This window comes from Lathamus discolor, chromosome 4 (genome assembly GCF_037157495.1).
Source record: "Lathamus discolor isolate bLatDis1 chromosome 4, bLatDis1.hap1, whole genome shotgun sequence".
Classification (NCBI taxonomy): Eukaryota; Metazoa; Chordata; class Aves; order Psittaciformes; family Psittacidae; genus Lathamus; species Lathamus discolor.
Window position 1 is genome coordinate 18306948 of NC_088887.1, and position 24827 is coordinate 18331774.

The following is a 24827-nucleotide window of genomic DNA, read 5'->3' on the forward strand; positions in this document are numbered from 1 at the left end:
AAAAAAATAATGCAGATCTGATTTTGAACCCTGAATCACTGCGTGGTTACAATAGACTTGCATGTGTTGTAGATGAGCATATTGCTAGGCACTGGTATGGGCATGGATATGGAGAAGGATTTGGAGCACAGGAAGAGGGGCTGGATGCAGGTAGGAGAGGCACAGCCCGCTGCTGCCCGCACACCGAGTGGAGCTTTGTGCTCTCCTTTCAAGCCACATTTTCAAGCAGCACATTCCCAGGAAGATGAAAACGGGTTTGTGTGAAGGAAAGGAAGTGGGTGGCTGGGAAGAGAAAAAAAGGAGAGGGAAGAACCCAGCAGCAGACACAGCCGAGCACGAAATAGTTGTTTTCAGGTGCCCTCTTCTGGCCTTGCTGCGGTTTCTCCTCGATCAAGCCAGAGCTCTGGGGACCCCAAAACCCGGTCTTCTATGAGCAAATGTGTCTGGGTTTTGGTTTTTGTGTTTTGGTTTGGTTTGTTTTCCCCTCACCCCATCTCATCCTCATGTGTGGAAAAGGAATCCCGCCAGGACCTTCCTCTACTCACCATCAGGTCACACCTCTGAGCTGCTGCAGCCTCTGCAGTTGATGCCATGAACCAAAATGGTTAACCAGAGCAACGAGTGCCTTACACAGCAGGAAAGAATAAGATAAATTAAGCCAGGAGTCCTTTAGAAACTGAACACTTACTGTACTTAAGCAGATGCAACCCTGCAGGTTAATGTGCTTCCTGAAAAAGACAAGGAGAAGGGTAGGTAGGAAGGGTGGAAGCATGAATGGGAACCAACAGAGACACATACTTTCATAATTATATTTCCTTCAGGACGCCAGCCAAGATCGCCCTCCATCACACATGAAGAGAAGCATTTCAGGGGTGGAAATATGAAGGATTTTGATCTAAACCGTAAGGGGACCCATGAATGAGACAAAGGGCAGTGGTTACAAATTGTACTGGGAGGGGCTTCAACTTGATATAATTTTTTTACTGTGAGAACAACTGGCACAACCTCCCCAGGGATGTGGTGGAGTCCCCATCTCTGGAGGTCTGCATGACACAGCTGGACAGGGTGCCAGATAATCTCACCTAGGTTCCCTTTACTGTGAAGGGTTGGACCACATGATCTCTGAGGTCCCTTCCAACTGTTCTACAGTTCTATTTAAAACATAGTGAAAAATCCTGGCATCTCTAAAACAAAACCATGCCAGTGTGTCTGATTTGAGAGGCTGCTTTCAGTTCCCTGTTGCCCCCTGCCCGGGCTGTGGTTTGCATTCCAGTTCCTCTGCCAGAATTAGCATCATCAGATTTTCCAGCACTCTTTCTGGTGTGTGAGGAAAGAGGAGGCATTTACAAGACAAAGCCATTAGAGGCTGGGAAAGACATAAAATGAGCTGCAAGGCCCTACTCCCACCTCTGCCCTTCCATTGCCTCTCAGCCTTGAGCACATCCCAGATTCTGAGCCTTCAAAGCTGCTTCTGCTTTTTGTCTTCCAGAAGACAAGTCATCTCAGTGTACCATGGGGATGTTTGCCACGTGCCGTATAAGTGACAGAACATGTCTGAGCAGCTGGAAGAGGAACCAAAACTTGAACTTGATTGTAGTGGAGATCACAAACAGAAACTAGTGACTGATGTTGTGTTTGGAATACAAATAACAGAAATCAAGTGTTTAAGAAAAATCTCTAGCCTTGACAATTCTTGGGTGCATAACATGATCTAAATTAAATAGGTCATTATTCTATTTCTGCATTGGGCTAATCTTTCTTACAGGCACAAAATACACTCTACTGGGGAGAGGTACGTGTTGGGACCACTGAGTTCACGAGTTTGGATTAGCTCATGAAGCTTGTGACAGTAACAACTTTTCTGCTGCCTGTTGTAGGAGAAAGCCTTATGGCTCCCAAATACTCCCAAGGCTATTAGTTGGGATGTAAATTAGCACAAGAGAGGAGTAAAAGGCATGGGAGGAAGGGCACAGAGCCATGGCTGGGTTGTGCTGGTGTTGTCCCACTAGATGACAGCACCAACATGTTCTTGCACACCTCACTCTCCCACCAGCACCAAGCTGGCTGCTGCAGACGGGCACTTGCTGCTTCCACTTCTTGTCCTGATAGAGCAGCCTGAACAAAGCTCTCAGGCCAAATCCTGCAGGACAGGGATTTGCACAAGAGTTGTTGGTAGTTCTGTGCTGTAAATTGCCTTCCCTGCCTAAAGGTGTGTTCCAGAAGCTGACTTACAGGTGCTGTGCTTACATACAGCATTCCTAAAGCGTTTTGGCCGTTGTATGGCCAGCACAAAAATTCCTCTTCTCCTCCAGTGAGACCAAGCAGCCACTAGTTCCCTGAGCAGCAGTGGGCTAGTTGACCCTTGAACATGGGTCTAGCTTTGTGTCTCCTTCAGCTATGCTATTCATCACTCAAGGTAGAAACTTTAACCCAGGACCACTGGAAAGAGACAGTTTAGGGTCTAAAACAGGCATAGCACAAAATTCCCATGCTTCATGCACACAGCTTCCCCCAGGGAATGTTTTCAGTGGCACGGTTCAAGTAGGGCTTCCATCCTGGCTCACTCTGGGTTATACCTAACTGAAGTGGTGGTAACTACATGTCCAGCTTGCCAAAGCTACCAAGAGACCCATGGCAAAGATCCATGGCCTGGGTTCCTGCCTGAAAATCCAGACTCCAAGATGCAACTGCCCCATGAGACCGTCTACTTGTATCAGACAACTGCACAACACTTGGAGCTGAGAGAAGGTGCAGAGCACTGCTGGGCTAATCCTCACCAGTCCCATGGAGAAGTATCGTCTGTATCACTTCTTCCATCCCACCTTCCTGCAGCAGGATTTTTTTTCAAAAGGATTTAGCATCTTCTTTTTTATACCTTGAAGAAGCAGAACTTCTGATCAACCTAGGCCTGTAAACCATTCCTCTGTGCTGTTTCTCACTGGGGCTTCAGAAGCACATGTCCTTCAAAATACAGGAGAGGGAGAGGACCAACAGTTCTCATTGTTTAATGTATGTGTACATTTGTTGAGACAGCTGCTTTGGTGCCCTCCAGTAGTGGTGCAGTTTTTCATCTCTAGATAAGACATCATGCTTGCATTTGCTTCGGGTGCTCTGTCGCATATGTTCTTCTCTAGCACAGATGCTCTGAGAGAAAGAAGATTCACAGCTGCTTCTACAGTTGCCTTCTTAAAATGCCTCTCCTCTCTTGTTGACAACCCATCCAACCCTGCCACCATCTGTGGCTCTTCAGAGCTGCATTTTGGTGGTTTTCCTAAAGCTGACCCAGTTTTCTTGATGTGATGTTCTCAGCATCAACAGGCAACATTTGATATTCAGAGACATACATATACAAACTCTTTTCCCTAGGACACACCCCAGGAAAGCTCTCCCTGTGGTACAGGGATGCCAAGGAAGAGCTGCAAGAAAGCTTGATAAGGGGGAGTACTTTGGCAGCAATATTTGGAACATATTTGTTGTTCTCAGCAGTAGAAAACTATGTGGCCTGAATGTGGTCCATGTGTGGCCTGAATTCCTAGGCAAAGTAAGATGTCCGATACATAAATAGGGTGAGGACATTTATTTTCACCCTTTTTCCCTTATTAAACGGACCTTCCTTTGGTACACCTTGGACTCCCAGCAACTCCTCCAACACTCAGGATTTAGCTTCCCCTACAGGGGCTAAAGGCTCCTACAAGCCACTTGCTGTGCAGACATTTCTTTCCTGTCAATGCTTTTTAAAAAGAAAATTATGTCACTTGGTTCCTCTTCTGCAGTGGCTAGCTTCTAGCTAAGCTGGTCCCTTTTTTAAATGGCTAAAAAGAGAAACAGAGTCTATAGAAATTGTAAGCTCAGCACAAGGGTGTTGGGGGTTTTGCTGGCTGAGTTTTGGGCCTGAGATAAAGGCACTTCCCCTGTAATAGGAGCCACATCCTCATTCTGCCATTCACTTGCACTGGCTCTGGCTGCTGAAATCACACTGAAGCAGACAAAAACTGAAGTTTTGGCTACTACAGTGACCTGTGTGCCAGCAGCACTCAGGCCTTGCAGTCATCCTAGTGCTGTGCAGCCTGTTGTTTGTGCAGCCATTCATACAGTCCAGTGTTGTACAGCCATTCCCAGAAACACAGCTGCCTCAGGTGGTGTGTTTAAAAGCTGTAAAATCTCCAGGAAAGCAGAAATGGGATAAAACATTGATGCCAGCACAAACCAATACCTACAAATTGTCCCTTCTCAGACAAAAAGGGGAATTCAGGACCCTGTTCCCAGCAGGAATACATCCAGGAGCATTGCAGGAGCATCCCAAGCCTACAGACCACCCTCCCAGGTTTCACCATCTGCCTAGTGCTCAGGGCAGGGCGAGCCACTGAGGGACAGGACACACCATCAGTGTGAGATGAGAGGTCAGGAGTAAGAGCAAAGCAGGGCAAGCCCACAGCCCCCTGGCACAGAGCAGGGAGCTTAGTGAGTTTCTGCCTAGCAAAACCCTTCAGTGAAGCTCACAGCAAACACAGGAAGCTCTGGGGCACCCAGCCAAATGGAGAAAGCACCAAAGCAGGCTTTGTAGAATGTAACTCCCATGGGTTGAGATAAGAGCAGTCCAGTAACTAAGGTATAACACAAACCACTACTGCTACCACCAATAATAATAATGATAAGGGAAATAACAAGGGAAGAGAATACAACCACTCACCACCAGCCAACCAATACCCAGTCTGAACGAGCAGTGATCTGGGCCTTCCAGGTAACTGCCCCCAGTTTATATAGCGGACATGACGTGCTGTGGTATGGAATACCCCTTTGTATAGTTTGGGTCAGGTGTCCTGTCTCTGCTTCCTCCCAGCTTCCCCTCCTCCCTGGCAGAGCATGAGGCTCAGAAAGTCCTTGGTCAAAGTAAACATTATTGAGCAGCAACTAAAAACATCGGTGTTATCAGCGCTGTTCCCAGGCTGAAAGTCAAAACCACAGCACTGCACCAGCTGCTAAGGAGAAAAATGACTGATGAACCCAGGGCACTCTTATCAGAGGAAGAGGTGTTGGTCTGACTCTGGCTGCTAACAGCAGCAGTCCCAGACTGTCCCAGCAGGCTTCACACTTCAGCATGAGTCTCTTCAAGCATTAGCTGCCCTAATGCACCAGCCTTATTGCCTGTCCCCATTTCACTGCTGTTCAGCCAGGGAACTGTAAGCACAGGACTGCATTTCTGGGATACTTGCAGACAGTTTTGTTTCAGAACTGTTCCCTCCGGTTGCCAGCAGTGCCTGTGCCATGCATATCTCTACTCACACCCCTCTCCCTTTGCCCCATGCTCACTCACCTGCCCCATGCCACCCGAGAGGGTTGAAAATGAAAGCAGGTATTTGTATGGGAGGCCAGGCAGCAACTCAAAATGCTTGCCTGCTATTGTTATGTAGGCAGAGAAAGTGCATGGGAAATGCAACCAGTAACAATGACTGCACAGACAGCACCTCTGTTGTGGGGTTATCTCTTCCTGTTATCTCAAAAACTACATTTCAGAGGCGCCAAAGGCAGAAACTGTCTGACAATATCACCCAAAACAAAGGCACACAAGGCATCAGAACCATGTTGAGATCAGTGCTGCTGACAGCCAGGCAGGCAGAGCCAAACACCTTAGTTATTTCTCTGCTCTAGTCTTTGCCCATTTCTTCCCTCCACATGCACTCTGATTGAACCAGCAACTTACAGCAGCGATGCACGTGCCAAGGAGGGGGAGAGCAGGGCCTGCTGGCACCAGGCTCTGAGCAGATGGGTCTCAATGCCCAGCAAGACCTGGAGAAAGGGGACTCACCATCAGCTGTCCACTTTCCATGGCAGGAGACAGCAAAGAGGTGCATCCCTCTTCCATCCTTTCGGAGACAGGGATCATGCCAGACTGCTTACAGCAGCAAAGCAACCTCAAGTGAGTCTTCCCAGGGCAGGCACGATGAAGAGAAACTGTGCTCTGAAGCCAGAGGGGCACCCTGGCAGCCATACTGCCCTGAAGCTGACGTGTGTATAGGTGGAGTGCTGAGGTGTCAGTCAAAGAAGAAAAATAAGCCAGCCAGAGTGAGCATTTCACAGGAAGGAAAGCTAGAATAGAAGTTAATGCTGTAGCAGTGCGGCCTGGGGAAGTGTCACAGGAGGTGAGAACAAGGCAGCTGGTCCTGGGATTGAAAAAGAGGGAGAAGCAGGAGGCCCAGCAAGGCATCCAATGCATGACCCCTGCCCAAAGGGTAAATTGCAGCTCAGATGAATGCTTTCCAAGAAAGAGAAGCCACATCCCAGGACTGTGAACATAAAATACACAACTCAAATCCTGATTCTTGGTTGTCCAGCTCGTCTTAGGCAGCTGTTTCTGTGCCTGCCCATCACATTGTAGCTGTCCTGTTGTCCAGTGTGCTACATGCACAGAGCCTGACCTATCTGCTGGCCAGCTCAGCTAGTACCTGCCCTCCTCCTCTACCCCAAACCCCAGCTAGGAAGCCCTGGGCAGTAGCTGGCAGATGCCCATATTGATCCTGACATGAGGTAGCTCCTCATGCGCCTGCTCCTCTGTGCAGCAGAAGGTCAAGGGGAGCAGCAGCCATGTCATGGTGCTCTGCCGCAGGCTTTGGGAAGGCTCATTCACTTGGGTCCCTGCTGTTCTTGGGGAGAGAGCAGCTCCCTTTGCCAAGGAGGAAAACTTGAGGTGATGATGTCTTGAGGTCTGTCAGAATGGAGAAGGGAGCTGGGAGGCAACACAGTTCCAGATGGGGTTTATTTCCTTATCAGAGCCTGAAATTTTTTTGCAGAATAAGGATGAAACCTGTGTCTTTTCCCCATATCATCATTCTGTCAAGCACCCCAATAAAGACATTTGAACTAGCCAACGTTTCCTACTTGTCCTTTTACAGGCTCAGAGTTTTATTTTAGAAATTACATGATCTGTCTGACTCCAGCACCGTCTGTGCCAGGAGTGAGAGAACCTCCCCTGGACTGCCGAAGACCTGGCTGACATACAAGCAGGTCTCTTCTACTAGAAAAGCCAAGTTTGGGCAGCAAATGCTGCTGATGTCATATGGATTAAGACTGAGATACAAGATTTGTATCTCATATACAACCAACCATTGCTCTTTTGTGTGCACAACTGGTGGGTGCTGCAGGACCACAGCATGACTACAGACCTGCTTGGATCACTAGACTGCACTTTCCTCCCATTCTCTCAGTGCTGGCTCTGCAGAACATCACAAAGCGAAACTGAGCCCTGCTAGCACCCAGGCAACATCAACTACATCTCCCCAGTCAGAGAGGACAAGGCAGCATCCTTACAGAGCATAGCTCAGCATGTCAGCCCTGCCATCTCATCCACTTTAAGAAGAATGAGGAAAAACACTTCACTTTGTGTGACTCACTGATAGATGCGTCTATGAAAGAAGAACCAAGAAAGGTTGCAATGAGTATCACTAGAGCCCATCACTTCCTCTTATTTCTTAGGTCACGCTGTCAGCTTGTTTTTCAGAACTAAAACATCCTCTACAGCATAAACCCCTGAGATTTGAATGCTCCATGACACACATTCAGAAGAATTGATGACTTTTCAGGCAGGCACCAAGTAGAACTGGGGACTGTACAAGTATCATCCATGGCAGTGCATCATGAACAAACATGAGACATTGCAAAAATAATGGTGACTATCAAAAAACAGGTGTCAATCAAAAATAAGCATTGTTCTGATAAGACTCCCATTCTGCAGGGTACTCTGTGCTCTTAGTATTTGCTTGTTTGCCTGATGGAGGACTGTGTTTTGGTGCAAACCTACACAACAGGGCTAAATTAATCTCTCTTTACTTAGCTTTGAGCCTCTTGGTACATAAAAGAGAAACATCAAGCTGAAAAGAGACTAGTACCTCAGAGGAGACCTCACTGAGTTGGCTGAGGCTGAGAGTGTTTCTCTCAGCCCATGGTTATGGCAGCCAGTTGGAGGGCAGTATTAAAACATGTACCTCCACACTTCACTCACGCCCACTGTTGTGGCCTCTGCCCTGCCCTGAAATCAGGGTGCCTGCTGGCAGCCCTGCTCCCCAGGAAGGGGATCTGAGGACAGCTTTTGGGTGTGTTCAGCCGTCACATACCTGAGACAACAGAGGTTTCCCTCAGTTCACATGGTGGTCTCAAGCCCAGTCCACAGGTTTGGACCCACTTTGTGACCAACAGTATGAAAGATTATTGCTTCCTGTTGCTATCCTGGGCTCATCCTTAGCTTCAGGCTGCAGTTCCTTGCCAGAAGAGTGAGCACACTTCTCTGCTGGGCTGGAGTCACCCTGGCACCACCTCATGCAGGCACTGATGCTCTGCTGCAAGGAGCTGCACCAAGTGTCACTCACCAGCACCAGCCCCAGGCTGGTGGGAAGCCCAGAAGGGTCTCTCAGAGGGTTGACAGAAGCTCACGAATCCTCAGCCATGGGGAAGGAGCATCTCCAAAGCATTTCAGCAACTCTGTTAAGCCCGGGGCACAGAGAACACTAAACAGTGTCAGGGCATCACAGGAGGAGCCCATCCTCCTCCTCAGGTCCCAGTAACTCTCCCCTCTCTCCCAGGAAGGACCGGTTCTCTGTAACCATGTAACCACAGAGAATTCCCAGCTCATCTGCTTGCTCAGAAGAGGGCTGTGATAAAGCTCTGGCCATATAGGACAATCAGAGCATGCTGCCACAGCAGGCAGGCGTGCACAGTAGCTGTGCTCACCTGTGCCAGCCTGAGCCCATCACCTGGGCATCAGTGTGAAATCTCCTGCATCCCTGTTTCCATGGCTAAGGGACCAACATGTTTTTCTTGCCTCCTTCGTACCAAAGTGAGATCCAGATACTGAAGTACTAGCACAGGGGTGAACTGAGATCCTTTCCACCTACTCTTATCTTTATTAATTCTCTACAGGGATATAGCGTATGTTACAGAATAAACCATGAAGTGTTTATTAGATGCAACTTTCAATAGCAAAAGCCCTAAAACAAGCTGCAGAAAGCCAAGGTGATGCTCCCAAGGCTGTGTCTGACACGGGAATTCAAGCAAAGTGACCGAGCTCTGGCGGAGGCAGAGACCTTGTCCCTGATAAGTTACTTCTCTGCCCTTGTGCCAGAAGATAAAAATAGTCACATTCCTGGGAAGAAACAAGGGATGGCTGTTTTCTCTCCCCTGATACGTATAGGATAGTCAAACCTAAAAGAAGTACTACGTGTTCTGCCTAATGCAACATGCTGGGCAGATGTCTTATGCTCTGTGGCTCTTGCAGCTCCCTCCTTCTCCACTTGTGCTTCCCCTTACACCAGATAGGCCTGTGTATCCATTCAGACATTGCTCTCTTGTCTTCTTAGCTGTCCCAAAGAGACAGCTGTGAACATCTCCAAGGGACCAAAAGAGCAAGTAGTGTTTGTCCAGCATATGTAGCGTGATGCAGGTGCAGTTACTGCAGTCCAACCTCTTTCTTTCTTTGGGAGGGAGATCTCTCAGCAGTTCTCTATCATCACCTTGTTATATATGAGGTGCTTACCAGCAAAGGGTCATGGTCCCTCACCGTCAGCAGGAGGCCCTACAATGGAAAGCCATTACAATTCAGATAATGACACTAGTGATCAGACTGCTTGGAAGTCTGTAACACTTGTTTTATAAGCTAATGATTACCAGTCTTCTTCTATGACAAAATAAATGTCTGGATAGCCAAACAGACCTATCCTGAGAATAAAGTTTTATTTTATTTGTTAGTAAGGAGTCACAGAAAATTGAGCTGAAATATTCCTTGAAGAGGCCATGCAGCATGTTCCCCAGGCCTCAGCAGGATGAGAATGCTTAATCTGCTGTTTGAAACCCCCAGGGCTGGAAGTCCTCTCCAAGAAATCTATTTCAGTGCTTCATCTGGAACAAAAAAAAACCCAAACCAAACAAAAAAACACATCTGACTTAACCCTCCCTGCAATTTAAGCCATGGTAGAGAAAGTGAAAAGTTTACTCCTTTCTCACTTGCATTTTTCCACACACAGATGTTCTTCAAAGCTCTCACATCTCCCTTCAGTATCTTCTCTGTGTTTGATGATACCAATTCGATCAGCTTCAGACAAGCATTCAATTACATACAATTATTTTTTAACCCAGGCAGTCACGCATTTGATCCTGAAGCCGTGGAGCTGTCCTAATGTGTGGCAGGAGAAACAAAAGATACATCACAAAACCTAGTAAGATCCTTAGGCCCATATTGTCTCAGTAGGGCTTTAGCTTCTTGGTATAATCCATCCAAGAGGCACGAAGACAAGGTGCGGTAAAAACAAGTGAACCACAGAAAGACACAGGCTTCAAGGCTCAATGCTCCGTACCCTACCATGGAGAGACACTTCAAAGAAAAATGGCTACAGGGATGAATGCCCATCACCTTGAATCTCCTCCACTGGGTCTCTTCATCTCCATTTGATGCTCTCTCTAATTTTCTGCAACAAAAGCTGCCATTTCATAGCTGAGCATTATGCAAGGCTAGGAGGGAGGGAAGGATTCCTGACTGTTGGAAGCTTTCTTTTCCTAATGCGCCGTGGAGCAGAGACCACCGTTCCTCCTGGGGCAGACGTTCAAGGTCTCTCTGTGGGGTGGTTTGGCGTCCGCTGCTGAGTGCGGGGCCGGGGCCGTGGGGGCAGTGCTCGCTGCTGTATCTCGGGCTGCGACAGTGGCCGCCGCTGCACACGCTGCTGCCTCGGGGTGGGATTACACGGCGGCTGCCGGAGCTCCCTCACCATCATCTCACTGTCCATGGGGCGCGCCTGCGTCAAGTGCTCCACTCCTGCAACGACACGAGCACCCCGCAGTCAGGCACAGCCTGAGCAGAAGTGGGACAGAGCAAAAAGTACTGGGCCCAAGCAAGAAAAAGCCAATGTTGGTCTTACCTAAGACTGCTGTCACTCTCAGGTGTTCCTGCTACTCCAGTCAACAACCAAAATCACCTCTGCCTGCACATCCCAGGCAAACCCAAAAGCTTTTTTTGGCTGCCTGACTGAGGTCAAGGTACCTGGGGGCATTTGGGGCAGCTCTCCCCTCTCTGTGCTGGGGGAACCACCAGTCACCAGTGGACAGCCCCAGCCTGAGCTGCTCTGAACTGTGTTGGAAACAGGACACTGAAAACAAAGTGAGATGCAGTCACAGTAATCAATCAGTATCAAAGCACTCTGCCCTGCCAGTATCAGTGCTGGAAGCCAGAGGCCCATTTTGACAGCACTGATTACCCCATGTGCAAAAGTAAATTCATGCCAGCTGACTCTTCATCACTGCCTCATCATTTCTGTAACATCAGTCAGCTTAGTTTAGGGGTTGAGTCACTTGGGACACTGAAATGGCCTTAAGAACACACAAAACTGTTTCAAAGAGGCTAGTCACTTTCTTGTATTCGTTCATATTTTCCCAGACTTCTCTTTTTCTTCATTCTTGCTGAATCCAGACCCAGGAACTGAGGGTATGCTATCAATGCACAGCTGAGGAAGTAACGTGTCTCACTCAAATAAGAACAGCTATAACGCAGAGTAACACTCTGATGGCTATGCTCACACCATCATTGTGCTCATGAGCTATGGCAAGACTTCTGAGATGACATCCTGTGGTTGCAATGTGGTGAGCTCTCCCAGTGAATGGGGAAAGCTCTTGCCTATTCTTCATCGTCATAACTTTGGGGAAAGCAGGAGGGTAATGGCAAGTTACCCACACTCAGTTGTAGTGAGGTTGCACTCCCCTCAGCCACAGGACTGGTCATGCTCACCCTGCTTGTCAGCCTGGCCATGGGCACCTTTGAGACAGCAGCTGAGGTTTCTTTCAGGCATCTTGACAGAGATGCCTGTTGTGGTGTACAAAGGAGCTTTTACTCCCATTTTGTAACTCATGAACTGACTCACACAGAGAGTAGCTGTTTGAGACCACACAGGAAGCCTGATACACAGTGTGGGGGCAGGACTGGGAAACAAGCCTTTGAACAAGCCCTGCCAGGGCAACCTCCCTCCTGCTTTAGCTTCCCAACCTAGAAGTGGGCCAGACAACAATTCTTTTGTGGCAGCTTGGTGTCTTCTGTCCACCAAAACTAGCAGCAGTGCCCAGGTTGTAAATTCAAGGCAACCTCTCTGATAAGACCAAGAGCCCACTCTCAGAGAACACTGGCAGAGTATTTCCCATGGTCTTAAGAAGCCATGAATTTTGGGCAACATTTGAAATGCCTGCCCATCCTGAAAACTTCAACTCTTTAAAGTGCCCCAGGTGGGGCCTCCAGTGTTGACAGGCCTCCAAGGACATTGTTCTCTAGGGAGAACAAGTTCTGTGAGATGCCTAGGAAAATCCACAGAAAAGCTGAGCTCTTCTTGCCCCTTTTCACTGTCTACAGTATTTCCAAAAGTGACTAATGATTTCAAGGATCCTAATTTTGCACCATATAAATTTGTCAAAAATCTGCTGATGGGATACCTAGCTGTATATTTTAGCCCCACAGATGCTCATGACTGGTGGCCTTAGCCAAGCTTTAGAGGAGCAATTCTTTCACCACGACTGAAAAAAAAAGGGCTTGACAAGAAGTCTTTTGTTCAAAGCAGTGTATCAGAAAACAAGACTGGCAATGCCAGTGGATCTGCTGAGATTCACCATATGCCAAAACCCTGTTGTTGCTCATACCAAAGTAGAGAGCATACTCCTGCCCACAGGGCTCACTGTCAGCATGAAGCTCTAAGATTTTAGGTGGCTGTTTAGCAACATGAAGCCTCTTAAACACTTACCATCATCTTCCAGCCTTTCTGCTTTCTTCCTCCTGATACAATAAATAAGTAAAATCATGAAGATGACAAAGAAGACTGCAGCTCCTGCTATGCTTAAGATGAGATAAAGGTCCAGCTGGCCTAGTTAAGAGAATGAAAGAGGATGTTAGAGAGAAAGAAATAACTTGCACATCTGCCTAGAATTCTCCATTTTCTTCTGACAACTGTAAAGGCAGCCCCAGTGAGAGAGCCCATCCTTTGCCTTTTCTCTGTAGACAGCATAAAGTTGCTGGTCCTCATTGTGGAAAATTTTGATTGCTCCCTGATGGATCTAAGTTCTGCAGAAAACTGAAACCATTCATGTGAGCCTGCTCATGTGATTTAAATTACCACAAACGCCCTGTTCCTGCTAGCAATGGATACTTCTAGGGACAATGAGCATGCAGGCAGTGCACAGCATCTAACAAAACTAGACTTTCAAAGTACTTCCCACTGAGCTGGAAACACTGAGACTAGCGCTCTTCAGGGTACTTTGCTACATCCTCTTCAATTCTTGGCTGTAGGCAAATTTTAAAAATAGTGAAAAGAACATAACCAAGTATCCCAGTCTCAAAATGAGAGTTCAGTTTTCCCAGCGAGCAAAAATTTATATGACAATTCCTTATTGTCACCAGTGATGTTTGCTGGATGCTGGCCTTCCTCCACCATTTCCTGCTTGGGCTGTCCTTCTGTCATCCAGTGTTCATGCTCAAGCACGTGTGCTGTGTAGTGAACCCAGCAGAAGTGCATTTTCCTTAGGGGACAAAGTTCCAAAGAGGACAACATCACAGATACCACTCTTAACATTCACTGGGCATGCATATGGAGGGCAGAGAGTGATGGAACAAATGGTTCAAGGAAGAAGTTCTTTCCTATGAGGGTGGTCAGACACTGAAACAGGTTGCCCAAGGAAGCTGTGAATGCTCCAGCCCTGGCAGTGCTCAAGCCCAGGTTGGACAGAATCTTGGGCAACATGATCTACGGTGAGGCATCCCCACCCATGGCAGGGAGATTGGAACCGGATGATCTTGAAGGTCCTTTCCAACCCAAACCATTCAATGAATCTATGATTCTATGTCTACAGTATAAAGGCCACTATCAGCCTGGGCTGCCCCAGTGGAAAAAAAAAAGGCAAGGATCCTCACTAATGTGGTTGTTTTCACCTTTTTTAGCTGCCAGTGTTACACAGAAGTGCATTTTGCCATTTCCGTGCCTGTTTCTCCCAGCTGACTTTTAAGTTGAGCCCTGGCAGATTCACACATAGTTCATGCTTAAATGCAGTCAGCTCAGCTGAAGCCCATCTGAAATATGCCTTGCCTGTTAAAGGTCAAAATTCAAGGTGATAGGCCCCGAATGCAAGACCAGAAGTTCATGAAGGGCAGCAGGGGTGGAAAGAGGTTTAGTTGCAGGCTAAGGGATTTGTAATCTGCTATGGAGCTGGCAGAATCCTGCCACCACACAGAAAGGTTTGAGGGGGTTTTGTTTGAGTAGGAAGGGTAGTGCTACAGGTTTTCCTGTGGGCTTTTTTGTGTGTGTGTGTGTGTCTTAGAAATGCTATATTTGTATTTTGAAGATCAGTGTGGCAAACCTTTTATTTCTCTGTTAATGATGTGAGAAAAAACAAGCTCTTCCACCCAACTCACCCTGTGAAGGAAGAGCATTTCTCAAGGGTAAGGAGAAGTGAAATGAAGTATTTAGCTGATGGTTATGTCCAGCTATACTAGCAATGCAGGCAGGCCCATGCTTGACTGTCTTGTGCCCTGGGATGGCCAGCATTAGACAGCATTTCCTCATTAAGACAACATGTTTGGACTAGTTTACCCAGAAGACCACCTCTAGTGGAAGACAGCATTGCAGTGCACTCTGCCATCCACAGGACTCTTGACTCCAGAAAAACCTCTATCCCTCTTCCAGTGACCTCCAGGCCTCTCAGAGGGTGGGGAAAAACACCACTAGCCACAGGAGAAGGAGCATGGCCCACCTCACATCCCACTGTCCCCAGCTTGGGCTTTCTGTTGTTAAAGCAGGGATGCCATAAGGGTAGCAGTGAGGTTGGCAGCAACAGGGTGGAGAAGGTGGAAATGCAACAGGGCCGGGGAATGCCAAGCAGGAAGCATGACTCACATCACTGCTACCACAGCAGCATCAGCTGCCAGTAAGTGCAGCAGTGTTAGACTTGCACTACTGGGTACCTGGAACCATCGATGCTCGTGACACCTGGACAAGTCCTACAGATACACAAAACTAGAACATGCTTTGTGAGTCTACTTTAGCAGATTCTGCCAAAACCAGAGTTTTTACCTGAGCACTTAGTTACTTTTTCAACCATTTTTTTGCTGACTTGGTTCTTAACAACACATCTGAATGTCCCAGAATGCCTCGTGTGCAATTCCAAACTTGTTGCATTCTTTTGTATCTTTTTGCTTTTATCTTGAGTCAGTTCTATTATAAATGTTTCATCTTTAGTCTTCTGCTTCACTTCACACTTGACAACTATAGTTTTGTTCATGCATTCAGCACTGAGGATTGGCTGAGGGACAGGCCCTGTAAAAGAAGAGAAGGCACAGGCACATCTGAGATGGTTCTCCTTTTGAAAACCTCCATTATTAAGCAGAACAGAGTATTAGCACCCAATAAGCAGCAAGTAACACCAGCTAATGAGACCAGAGAAGAATATAGAGCAAATTAGACCTCTACTAGAGAAGTAACATGACCATAATAAAGAAAATACAGTATATTAGCCTACATATTTTAGCCTGGCAAAGCAGAGCTGTGCCACCATGGCTGGACTACTTTCAGGCTGAGCGTGGCCCACAGCCAGCAAGGCAGAGAGGGGAGGAAGTGAGGAAGTTGTGTTTTCAGGGGAGGCAGTGGACTGGAGGGACTCAGAGCCACAGCCCCCTCCAACACCCCAATGTTTTGATGCAAATGAAGTTGGTTCTAATCTGGCTGCGGCCATCAGCAGAGACTTCTTCTAAGGCAGGACTAAAAACTGCTTATGATGGTTATGTACTACCAACAGCACCCAACTAGCACAACAGCAACAACATGAAAACCCATCTAAACAGAATAGAAAACACAAAAGAGAGACACTTCTTAGTTCTCAATAAGGCTATGACAGAAATAACTGATTTCTGTCTCTTTTTATATCCCACAAACAGCTAACTACATTTTGGTTCCAGATTCTCTGTCACTGGTGGCACTGAAAGAGGCAGAAAAGCAAACTGGCAGGGATATCAAATGGGAAAAAAGTTAATTTCTACCTTTTAGACCAGGTAAACAAATCCATGCCAGGGTCATCTCTAGTTACAGGCAATATAAGTTATTGAGATCAAACATTTTAAACCCAATAAGGTCTATTAGGTTTGTATCAAAGTATAATCTGACAGAAAAATGGCTCTAGCACCTAACAGTTACTAAAGGACTTTACTTCTAAAGCTGTATGTTGGAGGTAAGGAAACCTCTCTGCTGCACAGCAGATGAAAATGATGAAATGACGCAGCACATACCTGGGTTGGAACCTTAACCTGAAATTGAACCCAGGACACCCCAATGACAGCTCAGTGGCTTAAAGCACGAGTAAATATCATGAGGCCCTGATGACTTCCTGAATCTGCAGGCCATTTGCAATAGTAATTCCCAAAGCAGTGAGACACCCTCGCTGCTCTGCAGTCCATTAGCCACAGAGCTTCGCACTGCAGAAAACCTACTAAAACTATTCCAGATGTCATTGTTGCCTTATCAAGGCAACACTTCCAGAGTGCCAGCTGGTGCCCACAAACTCTAGAGGTTGGCAGAGGTGTGCACCCTGGCTGAAGAAGGAAGAGCAAAATCATTCCATTTCTGGGAAAAAAAAACCAACCATGATGCCCCACAGTTTAGAGGTCTGGAAAGGTGACAGCATCCATAAGAGAGCAGAATAGCCATCCTGCCTTTCTCGTTCAATCTAAAAGCCTTGGACTGCTACCATTCTATCACTCAGGACAAGATACAGCATGGGATTTGAGGATGCCTTCATGCTTGGAACCCACATGTCTGAAATCCCCAGGCAGGTGCTTAAGTGTCCTTCAAACACAGCAATCTTTATATTTGTGGTGTTATGTTGTGCAAGGATAGAGTACAGAAGTCTTCTGTCTCTGAAAATTCAACTATTGTGCTGTTTGTCAGAGGAAGTGATTGCTGGCTATTTTTTATGTTAGAGCAAAAGTTCAGTGGGATTGCATTGCATAAATACAGGCATTTAGTGCTTCCTGGGCTCCTGAGCTCTTCTCAGGAACTGGCGGATGCAGTACAAGGTGCTCACCTACCTGGAGCACTGACTGGACACCAAAAGTCATAGCTCAGTACCCACCAAATAACACCAGAAGTGCTTGCTGTGCTCCCACAAGAGGTTTCTGGAAGCAGGTGCTGCTGGGAGCACAGCCCCACGTGCATGGTGATATCCCAGCTCAGGCCCCATTGAGGCACTGCCTGAGATGCTGTAGTGGGGTTGTCCATACTCACCCTGATGTGCTCATGGTTGCTTGCTTGGGCAAGTGTGAAAACACGGTGGCCAACAAGGAGGGGAGCCAGAAAGAAGCAGGGGACCAGAGTGCATCAACAGAAGCAAGGAAAGGAGGAAGAGATCCAGACGTCTGTCAGTGGCAGGAGGAAGGAGGTGCATCTCACAGAAGTCTCCTCCCCACCAAAAAAGCAGAAAGGGTGACAATGAACAAGAAAGGCTGTAGGAGAGAGAGGAAATACAAAGTCTTATTCAGCTATGATAAGAATTGCATGGGAAGAGCAAAAACTCACCCTGAACGATGAACATTGTATGTTCTTCTGCCTTCCATTTTCCATCCTGCTCGTAAACAGTCACCGTGTAATTTCCACTGTCCTCTTTCACTGCTTGCTCTATCTGCAGAGTCCCATTTAGGAATATCTTGCACCTGCACTGCTCCTTGTTCACATAGTACTTAACTTTCCTGTCTTTTATCTGAAGCAACCTTTTTCTGTCTTTCATCCATGTTGCATCATATACGCTCCCAGCAGCAGTGATACTGAGAAGAGCCGACTCATTCACTGCCACATAAAACCAGTTGGTGACAGAGCCTGTAAAGGGAAGCACAACCAGCCTGTCAATGTGTCTCCAGCAGCATTCACTCTAGTGCTCAGCAGCCACAGTGATGACCCAAAACGTCTTCATTTGCTACCCAGCCCACATACACACACCTCGAGTTGCCTCAGCCTCTTTTCATTACTGATGCTGTCTTCTTCCCCTGGTCTAAAGCACCTCTTGATCATTCATTAGATAAATGTCAGCGCACAATTTAATTGATAGCCAAGGAAGCTGAGTCCAGCTTTCACAAGCTGGCTTCATACTCTGGCCAACTTATCTGGAATGATTTTGGATGATGAAATTAATGGCTGCCCATGAACTTAACCCCAACCTTAACTCTTCCTGAAAATAAGGTCATTTGCATGTGGCACAGGCTGGTACTCAGAGCACCCATCACTGCAAACATTACTGTGGACAGCAAGAACACAAACTAGTAGTAGCCATGGACATTAAGATCAGTTCAGCAATGACAGTGATGGTAATAAATAATAATAATCATAGCCCTTGTCAAGCAATGAGTGAGTATAAGGCACAGAACCAGAGGCAAACACAGTGCTGCCAGGTTGCAGTGCCCCCGCCTCACCTATCATGGACACCCTGCTCCAGTGGAATATATCCACTTGATTTTTCTAGCACAGGATCACAATGTGGCAAGTAAGGCATGTAGAAACAGACAGCTACCCATATCCTATGAACTGATCAGGCACTGGAGACATTAGGAGAGAAGTAAAGGCCAAATATATCTTTTCTCTTTGCAGATGTCCTTTGATGACAGGTCCCTTCCTCAGCACAGGTAAGAGTAGGTGCTTCCCAAAAGTGCTATTGGGCAGCACCTGGCATGTGGCTGCTGAAGGGCATACTCAGGAAAGCCAAGGCTGCCAAACATCATGTTACTACCCATGGAGATGATGTACTCTTGGAGCTGTACCTGGGCGGCCTGCCCTCTCCCTTCCAGGCTCCTTCTCAGCCTTTGCAAGGCCCATCTCCAGTGAGCCAGTTCTTTTGGAGTACAAAGTTTGCTGGGAGGGCACTTCAAGGAACTGTCTCTATGCCTCCATTGCAGGAGGACGTAAAGGAGTGTTCACAAGTGTCGGGTCCAATAAACTCACCGACAACCAAATGGGCTCTCAGAGCCATGGCTTATTTCATTTGTCATTTTCTTATATTCATTCCTCTTCAATTTACAGGATAAAGCCAGTCTGCACGAGGGGATTTCCCTTCATATCCCCAGATAGACCTGATTCTGCTCTAATTTTATATATTTTAAGCACTTTTTTCCCCACATAGAGAAACTATGGTTATGGATATTTTTGTTACAGTCCTTCATTCCTGGTATCTAGGACAATGCTAAACTATGTCACAGAGAGGAAACTAAAACCCAGTTGCCATTTCATGAAATCAACAATACTACAGATAATCAAAGAACTGAAACAGTGCACCTCTGCAACAAGAACATTAATACTGAAGTGCTTCCAGCAATTGACCCCCAATCTAAAGAGGGGCTGTTATTTCACTATGGCATTTCTTACAACATATTTAAAGCATCTAATGAAAGGTTCTGAAATAAAGCTATCAACCAGCCTTGGAAGCAGCTATCATCCACACAGATGTCACTGCAGATTACGCCCAAATATATGAATTATGATACTTCTTTCTGCTCAGTTATGCACTGGTATTTAGAGCTAGTAATAGGACTTCTTTGAATAACAGATACTATCATTTATTCTTTCTGGAAGTACAGAAAAAGTTTTCAAGGATCATCTAATGGCATCTCTATGGATAGACCACCTGGACGTATCTCTGCACATTTATCTGATCTCCATAGTCTTGCTAATAGAAAGCTGATTATTCTACACGTATGAGACTAGAAATCCCTTTAGCTAAAGTAACAGCATTTCTGCTAATACCAACTGAAATGTGCTCCAAGGGGCAGAAAGACCCAACTGTCAGGTCACTTGCAGTCACAAGAACAGAGTTAAAATGAAAAGCTCCCGTAGTAACTTTAGAGAATTAAAGAAGTCTTTGAAAAGAGTTTTCCATTCAAGGAAATAATCATAATTTCTGCTGGGGAAGATGTTTCATGTATGCCATACCAAACAAACAAAAATATTTAACTATTAATTTTGTTCTGAAGGAAAAGAGCATTAAACAGCCATACATGCAATCTGTAGCGGAATGAACGGGGAAAAACAATGTATGTGTATGACTGTATTCTCCCCATCTCCTCTATATTTCTCTAATCTATGAGTTAACACCTTAATTAAGTTTTTAGATGAATACTTTTAAAAATGAGAGCAATAATATGCAAAATATAAAAGATGTACGTATTTGCTTGCTGTTTTCACATCTTAGACTTCTTCAACTCCACTGAAGACACTGAGATATATCACTTTCTGTTAATATTTATGGAAGAATATAATTTGCACTTTCAAAAGATTCACTAATGTTTGATAAGAAAAGGAAATTACATGTGATAATGCACAGTGAACTGGCTCTCTAATGTAATACAAGCTACCTCGAGGGCAGAGAGAAAACTACATGATGACATTTCTCGTTATACATGTGTCAAATTAAGACTCATTAACTTAAAACCAAAACTGTTTAGAGCTTATTATTATAACTGCAATAGGAAACTCAGATCCTGCCCTCCCCCAGCTGAAAATTAAATCAAATAATAATCCAAAGGTCTTCACTTACTGGGAAAGTGGAACTGTTTTCTTATCACTAACATCCCACCATTTTAAATGGTTTAAAATGCAAGTTTAACAATGCTAGCCTGAAAATGCAAAAAAACCAAAAAAGGTACGAAAAACTCACATTTTACACTCGGAAACAAAAGCAGCAGGCTCTTGATTAGGAAAATCCTCCTAAAGTTCATTTTCAGGTCAGAAAAAATCCAATGTCCCCTTGTCTAATGACAGCTCCTGGAAGGTGGAAGGATTTTCTGCTGTGAGCAGGCAGTGGTGGGATGTGTCGGCACAGCCCTCATGCCCTCCTCCCCTCCTCCCGCTCTCACCCCAGCACTTCTCATTTCTAGCACAGGCACAAAAACCACTGGCAGAAGCACCTCTCAACGCAGCATTTTATCAGGATGCAGACAACATGCAGTGGCAAGGAAAATACACACTAAAATGCCCCTGAACACCCCTGAAACCCATCTACCCAGCTGGAGGCCCTCATCCTCTTCAGTGTTCACCCAAAGAGTTCAACTCCAGCGCCTACATCCATCCTAGTGGGATCGATTAGTTTTTGTGGTAGGGGAGAAGGGAATCTTTCTGCTCCCACACAGCCTGAGCAGCAGCAAGGGAACAGCAAGCCTAGGACTCCCAGTGGGGAGCAGGTAGCCAGTGGCTGTTGGACAGTGTGTAGAAAGGAGATACACTTCCCTTGGAAACCATCAGGATCAGCTTCACATCAATGTCTGATCTATGAAAGGCTGGCTGGTGCCACACAAAGGTGCCCTGCAGACACAGTTTGAGCAAGCTGAGAAATCAGGGGATGAAAACACTGCCTTGTGTCTGGGCAGAAACCAGCCCTGAAGCTGGTTGGTGTGGGAAAGATGTTGATAAAAGAAGCTGGGAGGAGGCATGGGAGTTAGCTCTAAAAACACGGTGAGAAGCTTGTAAAATCTTTATTCCTGATTCCAATATCAAAACAGATGCAGTGGCGAGGGTTTGGAATCATATCATCCCAGCACAATCCCTCTGCTACAGTGGCCACTGAAATCTTCCAACATTTTGTCGCTGATGCAGATCAAGAAAGACAACAGAAAAAAAAAGAGCTGTGTCACAGGAGATGTGCAATATTAGATGAACCTTTTTCATTTGTTCATGTCATTATTCTTCCTTGAAGTTATAAGATCTGTTAAGACACCTCCCCTTCTCTGGCTTTATCATCTTTTAACTGGTACTAACACTGGTAAAAACTACACCTTTAGGCACAAAAGGAGAAAAAGTTACCTGAGGTGAAACATCCTGTGGTCACAGTATTGGTTCCTCTGCACAGCACAGGAAAATCTAGCTTTTCTTCCTTCTTTTCGTTATTGTTTCCTTACAAAGAACACACAAGAGAGGCACACACAAAAGGAGAGAGGAAGCAGCAGCAGCAAGATAGATAACATTTCTGTGTCCAACCTCACTTTGTGGAGAAGAGCAAGCTGAGGGCAGAGGCTACTGTGCCCAGGCATCTCTCCAGCCAGGCACACTGTGCCAGCAGTGCCATCCCCAAGGGGTTTTGGGGACCTCTTTCCCCAGCTACACTGGCAACGACATGCAAGGTCTGCGCACTTGGACACATCAGCTTCCAGCCGCAGCCTCAGCACCTACAGAGCTTTGGGCAAAGGCAGCAACCCCAATTTCTCCTGCTGGGTCCATGAAGCAGAGAGGAGGGGGAGGCCCCTGACACACTGAAACCACACCCCACACTCTGCTCATCCTTGTCTTGGTTATTTCTCAAGGCAAAATACCTCAAAACCACCTCCTGCTTCAAGCATACCTCTGTACTGTGTTTGTCAGATTGCCGACACACAGGGGCAGGGACTATCATCCTGCTCCATACACACGCTGCTGTCCTGCTTGCTGGATGCTGCAGAGCTGCAGGCAGAAATGGGGATTGGTACAAATGAAGTTCAAATGGAAAGACATGTATGTGTGGGAAGGGGAAAGAGAGTCAAAGATTGATAGCACCAGAACAAGGTTTACAAGGATGCCCTGTATTAGTAAGGCCACTACTTCCAGTTAATCAAACCTGCCATGCAGAGATGCCCACGCATTTGTAAAAGCACAGCTAAAATGACTCAGACTGGAAGCCCCTATGCTGCTGCTGACCAGTTATACAGCACATCAAGCATGGCATCCATTTTTCCTCTTAGACCAACAGGCAGACAGGAAAAGAAACCACTCCTAAAGGACACAAAAACTCTGTTCAAAAATGAGTTTGCTGTGAACAGTGAAGAGGCCCTCGAGAGAGGTGGTGAGGACACTGTAGTTGATGTCCCCTGTCCACTGTTCATCACAAACATCACCCCAGGCCTTTTTATTTGAGTACTTGGAGTGTGTGCACAAAATCAATTTGCTTATAGATTTTGTGTAACAAAAGCACAGCTGATCCAGCAGAGGCACACAGCCCCCCTGTAGCAAGGATTCCCCATGAGATCCTGGTGTGTGCATGGTCCATCCCACCAAGTGGTCCCTTTCTCAGCCAGCATCAGAAAAGTCCTGCACCATCACACCCAGCTGGACAAGGAGAAAGTAACCCCTGTCTCTAACCTCAGCCTTGCTGCCAGATGAGAAGTGGAGAAATGGCAATAACCTTGCAGCTTTACTCTCCCTCTCTTGATGAGCAAGACAATGTTGTTTTGCAGTCTTGGCTACCCCCAGTTCAGAAGGAAGGGATTTTCTGCATGTTACTGGGAGGAAGCACTGGAAGTCTCCAGTTTCCTACAAGTAAGACATTAAGGAGAGGGTATCTGAAGGTACCTCTGGGAAGCACAGCAGCTTTGGGCTACTGCCGCAGAGGAGCTCTGAAGGCCAGCATGTACCTTAGACAGTGTGGCATGGGACACATATGAAAACAGCTACAGCAGAGAACACTGGTAAGGCAGCCCCACAATGACTGGCAGTGCCCCCCAAGGGTATAGCAAGAGCTATTGCTGGTAGCTGTGTCTTGCCACAGCCCAAACACCAACCCCCAGATGGGCAGGATGAGGTGAGATCTGCCAGGCCTGCGGATAACTATGCCCTCACGCTCTCCTGCTTGCTGAAGACACTCTCTCTCATACCCGCTACACAGGAAGTAACACTTCTGGGCTAAATGCAAGCCAGGTAGAAAAATAAGGCACCATTAGAAAAGTAAATGTCTCCCAGTATGGTGGTGCTGGACCTGTCTTCAATTAGGCCTGTGATGCTTAAGGCTCTTTCTTTTAGGCTAAGGATGCTTGGCCCATCACACTGCTAGACATCTCCATCTTATGACAGACAGCAGAGCAGAGGAGTGAAGTGCAGCTGTGACAGTGGGCTATGTCTTTGCAGTCATTGCTATCTCTGTGGTATTGTTTCCACTGCAAAAGCCACAAAGTACTGTAGTCATATGCATTTGCTTTTGTTGCTTGCTCTCATTTACTCTTCCGTTCACTGTGTTACACTGAGATGTTTCCTCACAGGGAATGTAAGTATCATACTTACATTTACATGTAAAGGTGGCAGACTCCCACACACCTGAAGGCAACATCTCAAGAGACAATATATAGATGTTCCCACCTCTAAGTCTTCAACTTAATGATGAGCCAATAAACATTCATGCCTGAGGCTTATTAAAATAAATAAATTTTAAAAAAGACATATAATTTTATTAGATCTACTAAAGTAGAAGTGTACTTGTACTCTTATGAAGGAAGAGTACAAGTACTCTTAGCATGTTCTCGGGAAAGTCAGGGTGCAATAAGCCAGGGTGGGTTTGTAGTCCACCTGCTAACTTGCACCATCTCCTCTGGTTTGAAGCTTAGGTTGTATTAAGTGGTATTTGCATGCAATATTCTTCCCTGGGAAAAGTCAGACACCCTGCACCCACCACCACACCGGGACCCTTACCATGAAAAATGACAAGAGCACTGCAAATTCGTACCTCTCAACTTCTCACAATAACAGGCTCAGTTTGTGAGGAGAAGAGAAAATGTGATATTGACTGGAACACCAGATGTGCAGTACCATGTGCAGAGGAAACTTTGGCTAATGATAACCTTATTCATGGGAGCTCTCCTGGGTCTGCACCCTGGCCTGGGCTCCATCTGGGCTGCCCTGGATGGTAACTGCAGGTTTTGTGATGGCACATTCCCTTCCCCTCTACTGTAGCTTTTTGGAGGACATGGGGAATGTGGGCAGTGGCTGGAGTGGGGAAGAAGCAAAGCCAGCTCTGGCAGTGGGAGTTGCCCTTACACTGTGAAATGCCAAGGAACT

The 24827-nt window shown here is 46.5% G+C and overlaps 1 protein-coding gene across 2 annotated transcripts; it reads right to left on the bottom strand.

The window, feature by feature from the left end:
* Positions 1-8924: 8924 nt before the first annotated feature.
* Positions 8925-22562, bottom strand: CD2 (CD2 molecule). 2 transcript variants are annotated; one of them, XM_065675663.1, is made up of 7 exons: positions 22369-22561; positions 21834-21923; positions 20692-20798; positions 17571-17867; positions 15078-15320; positions 12759-12878; positions 8925-10795 (listed from the first exon to the last, which is right to left on the bottom strand). In XM_065675663.1, the coding sequence occupies exons 3-7, from the start codon at positions 20750-20752 to the stop codon at positions 10587-10589; spliced, it is 930 nt and encodes a 309-aa protein (XP_065531735.1). In that variant the 5' UTR covers positions 20753-20798; positions 21834-21923; positions 22369-22561; the 3' UTR covers positions 8925-10586. The 2 variants fall into 2 exon arrangements, with proteins under 2 accessions (XP_065531735.1, XP_065531736.1); XM_065675664.1 differs by lacking the exon at positions 21834-21923 and having other exon boundaries at positions 22008-22562.
* Between the last annotated feature and the right edge of the window lie 2265 nt (positions 22563-24827).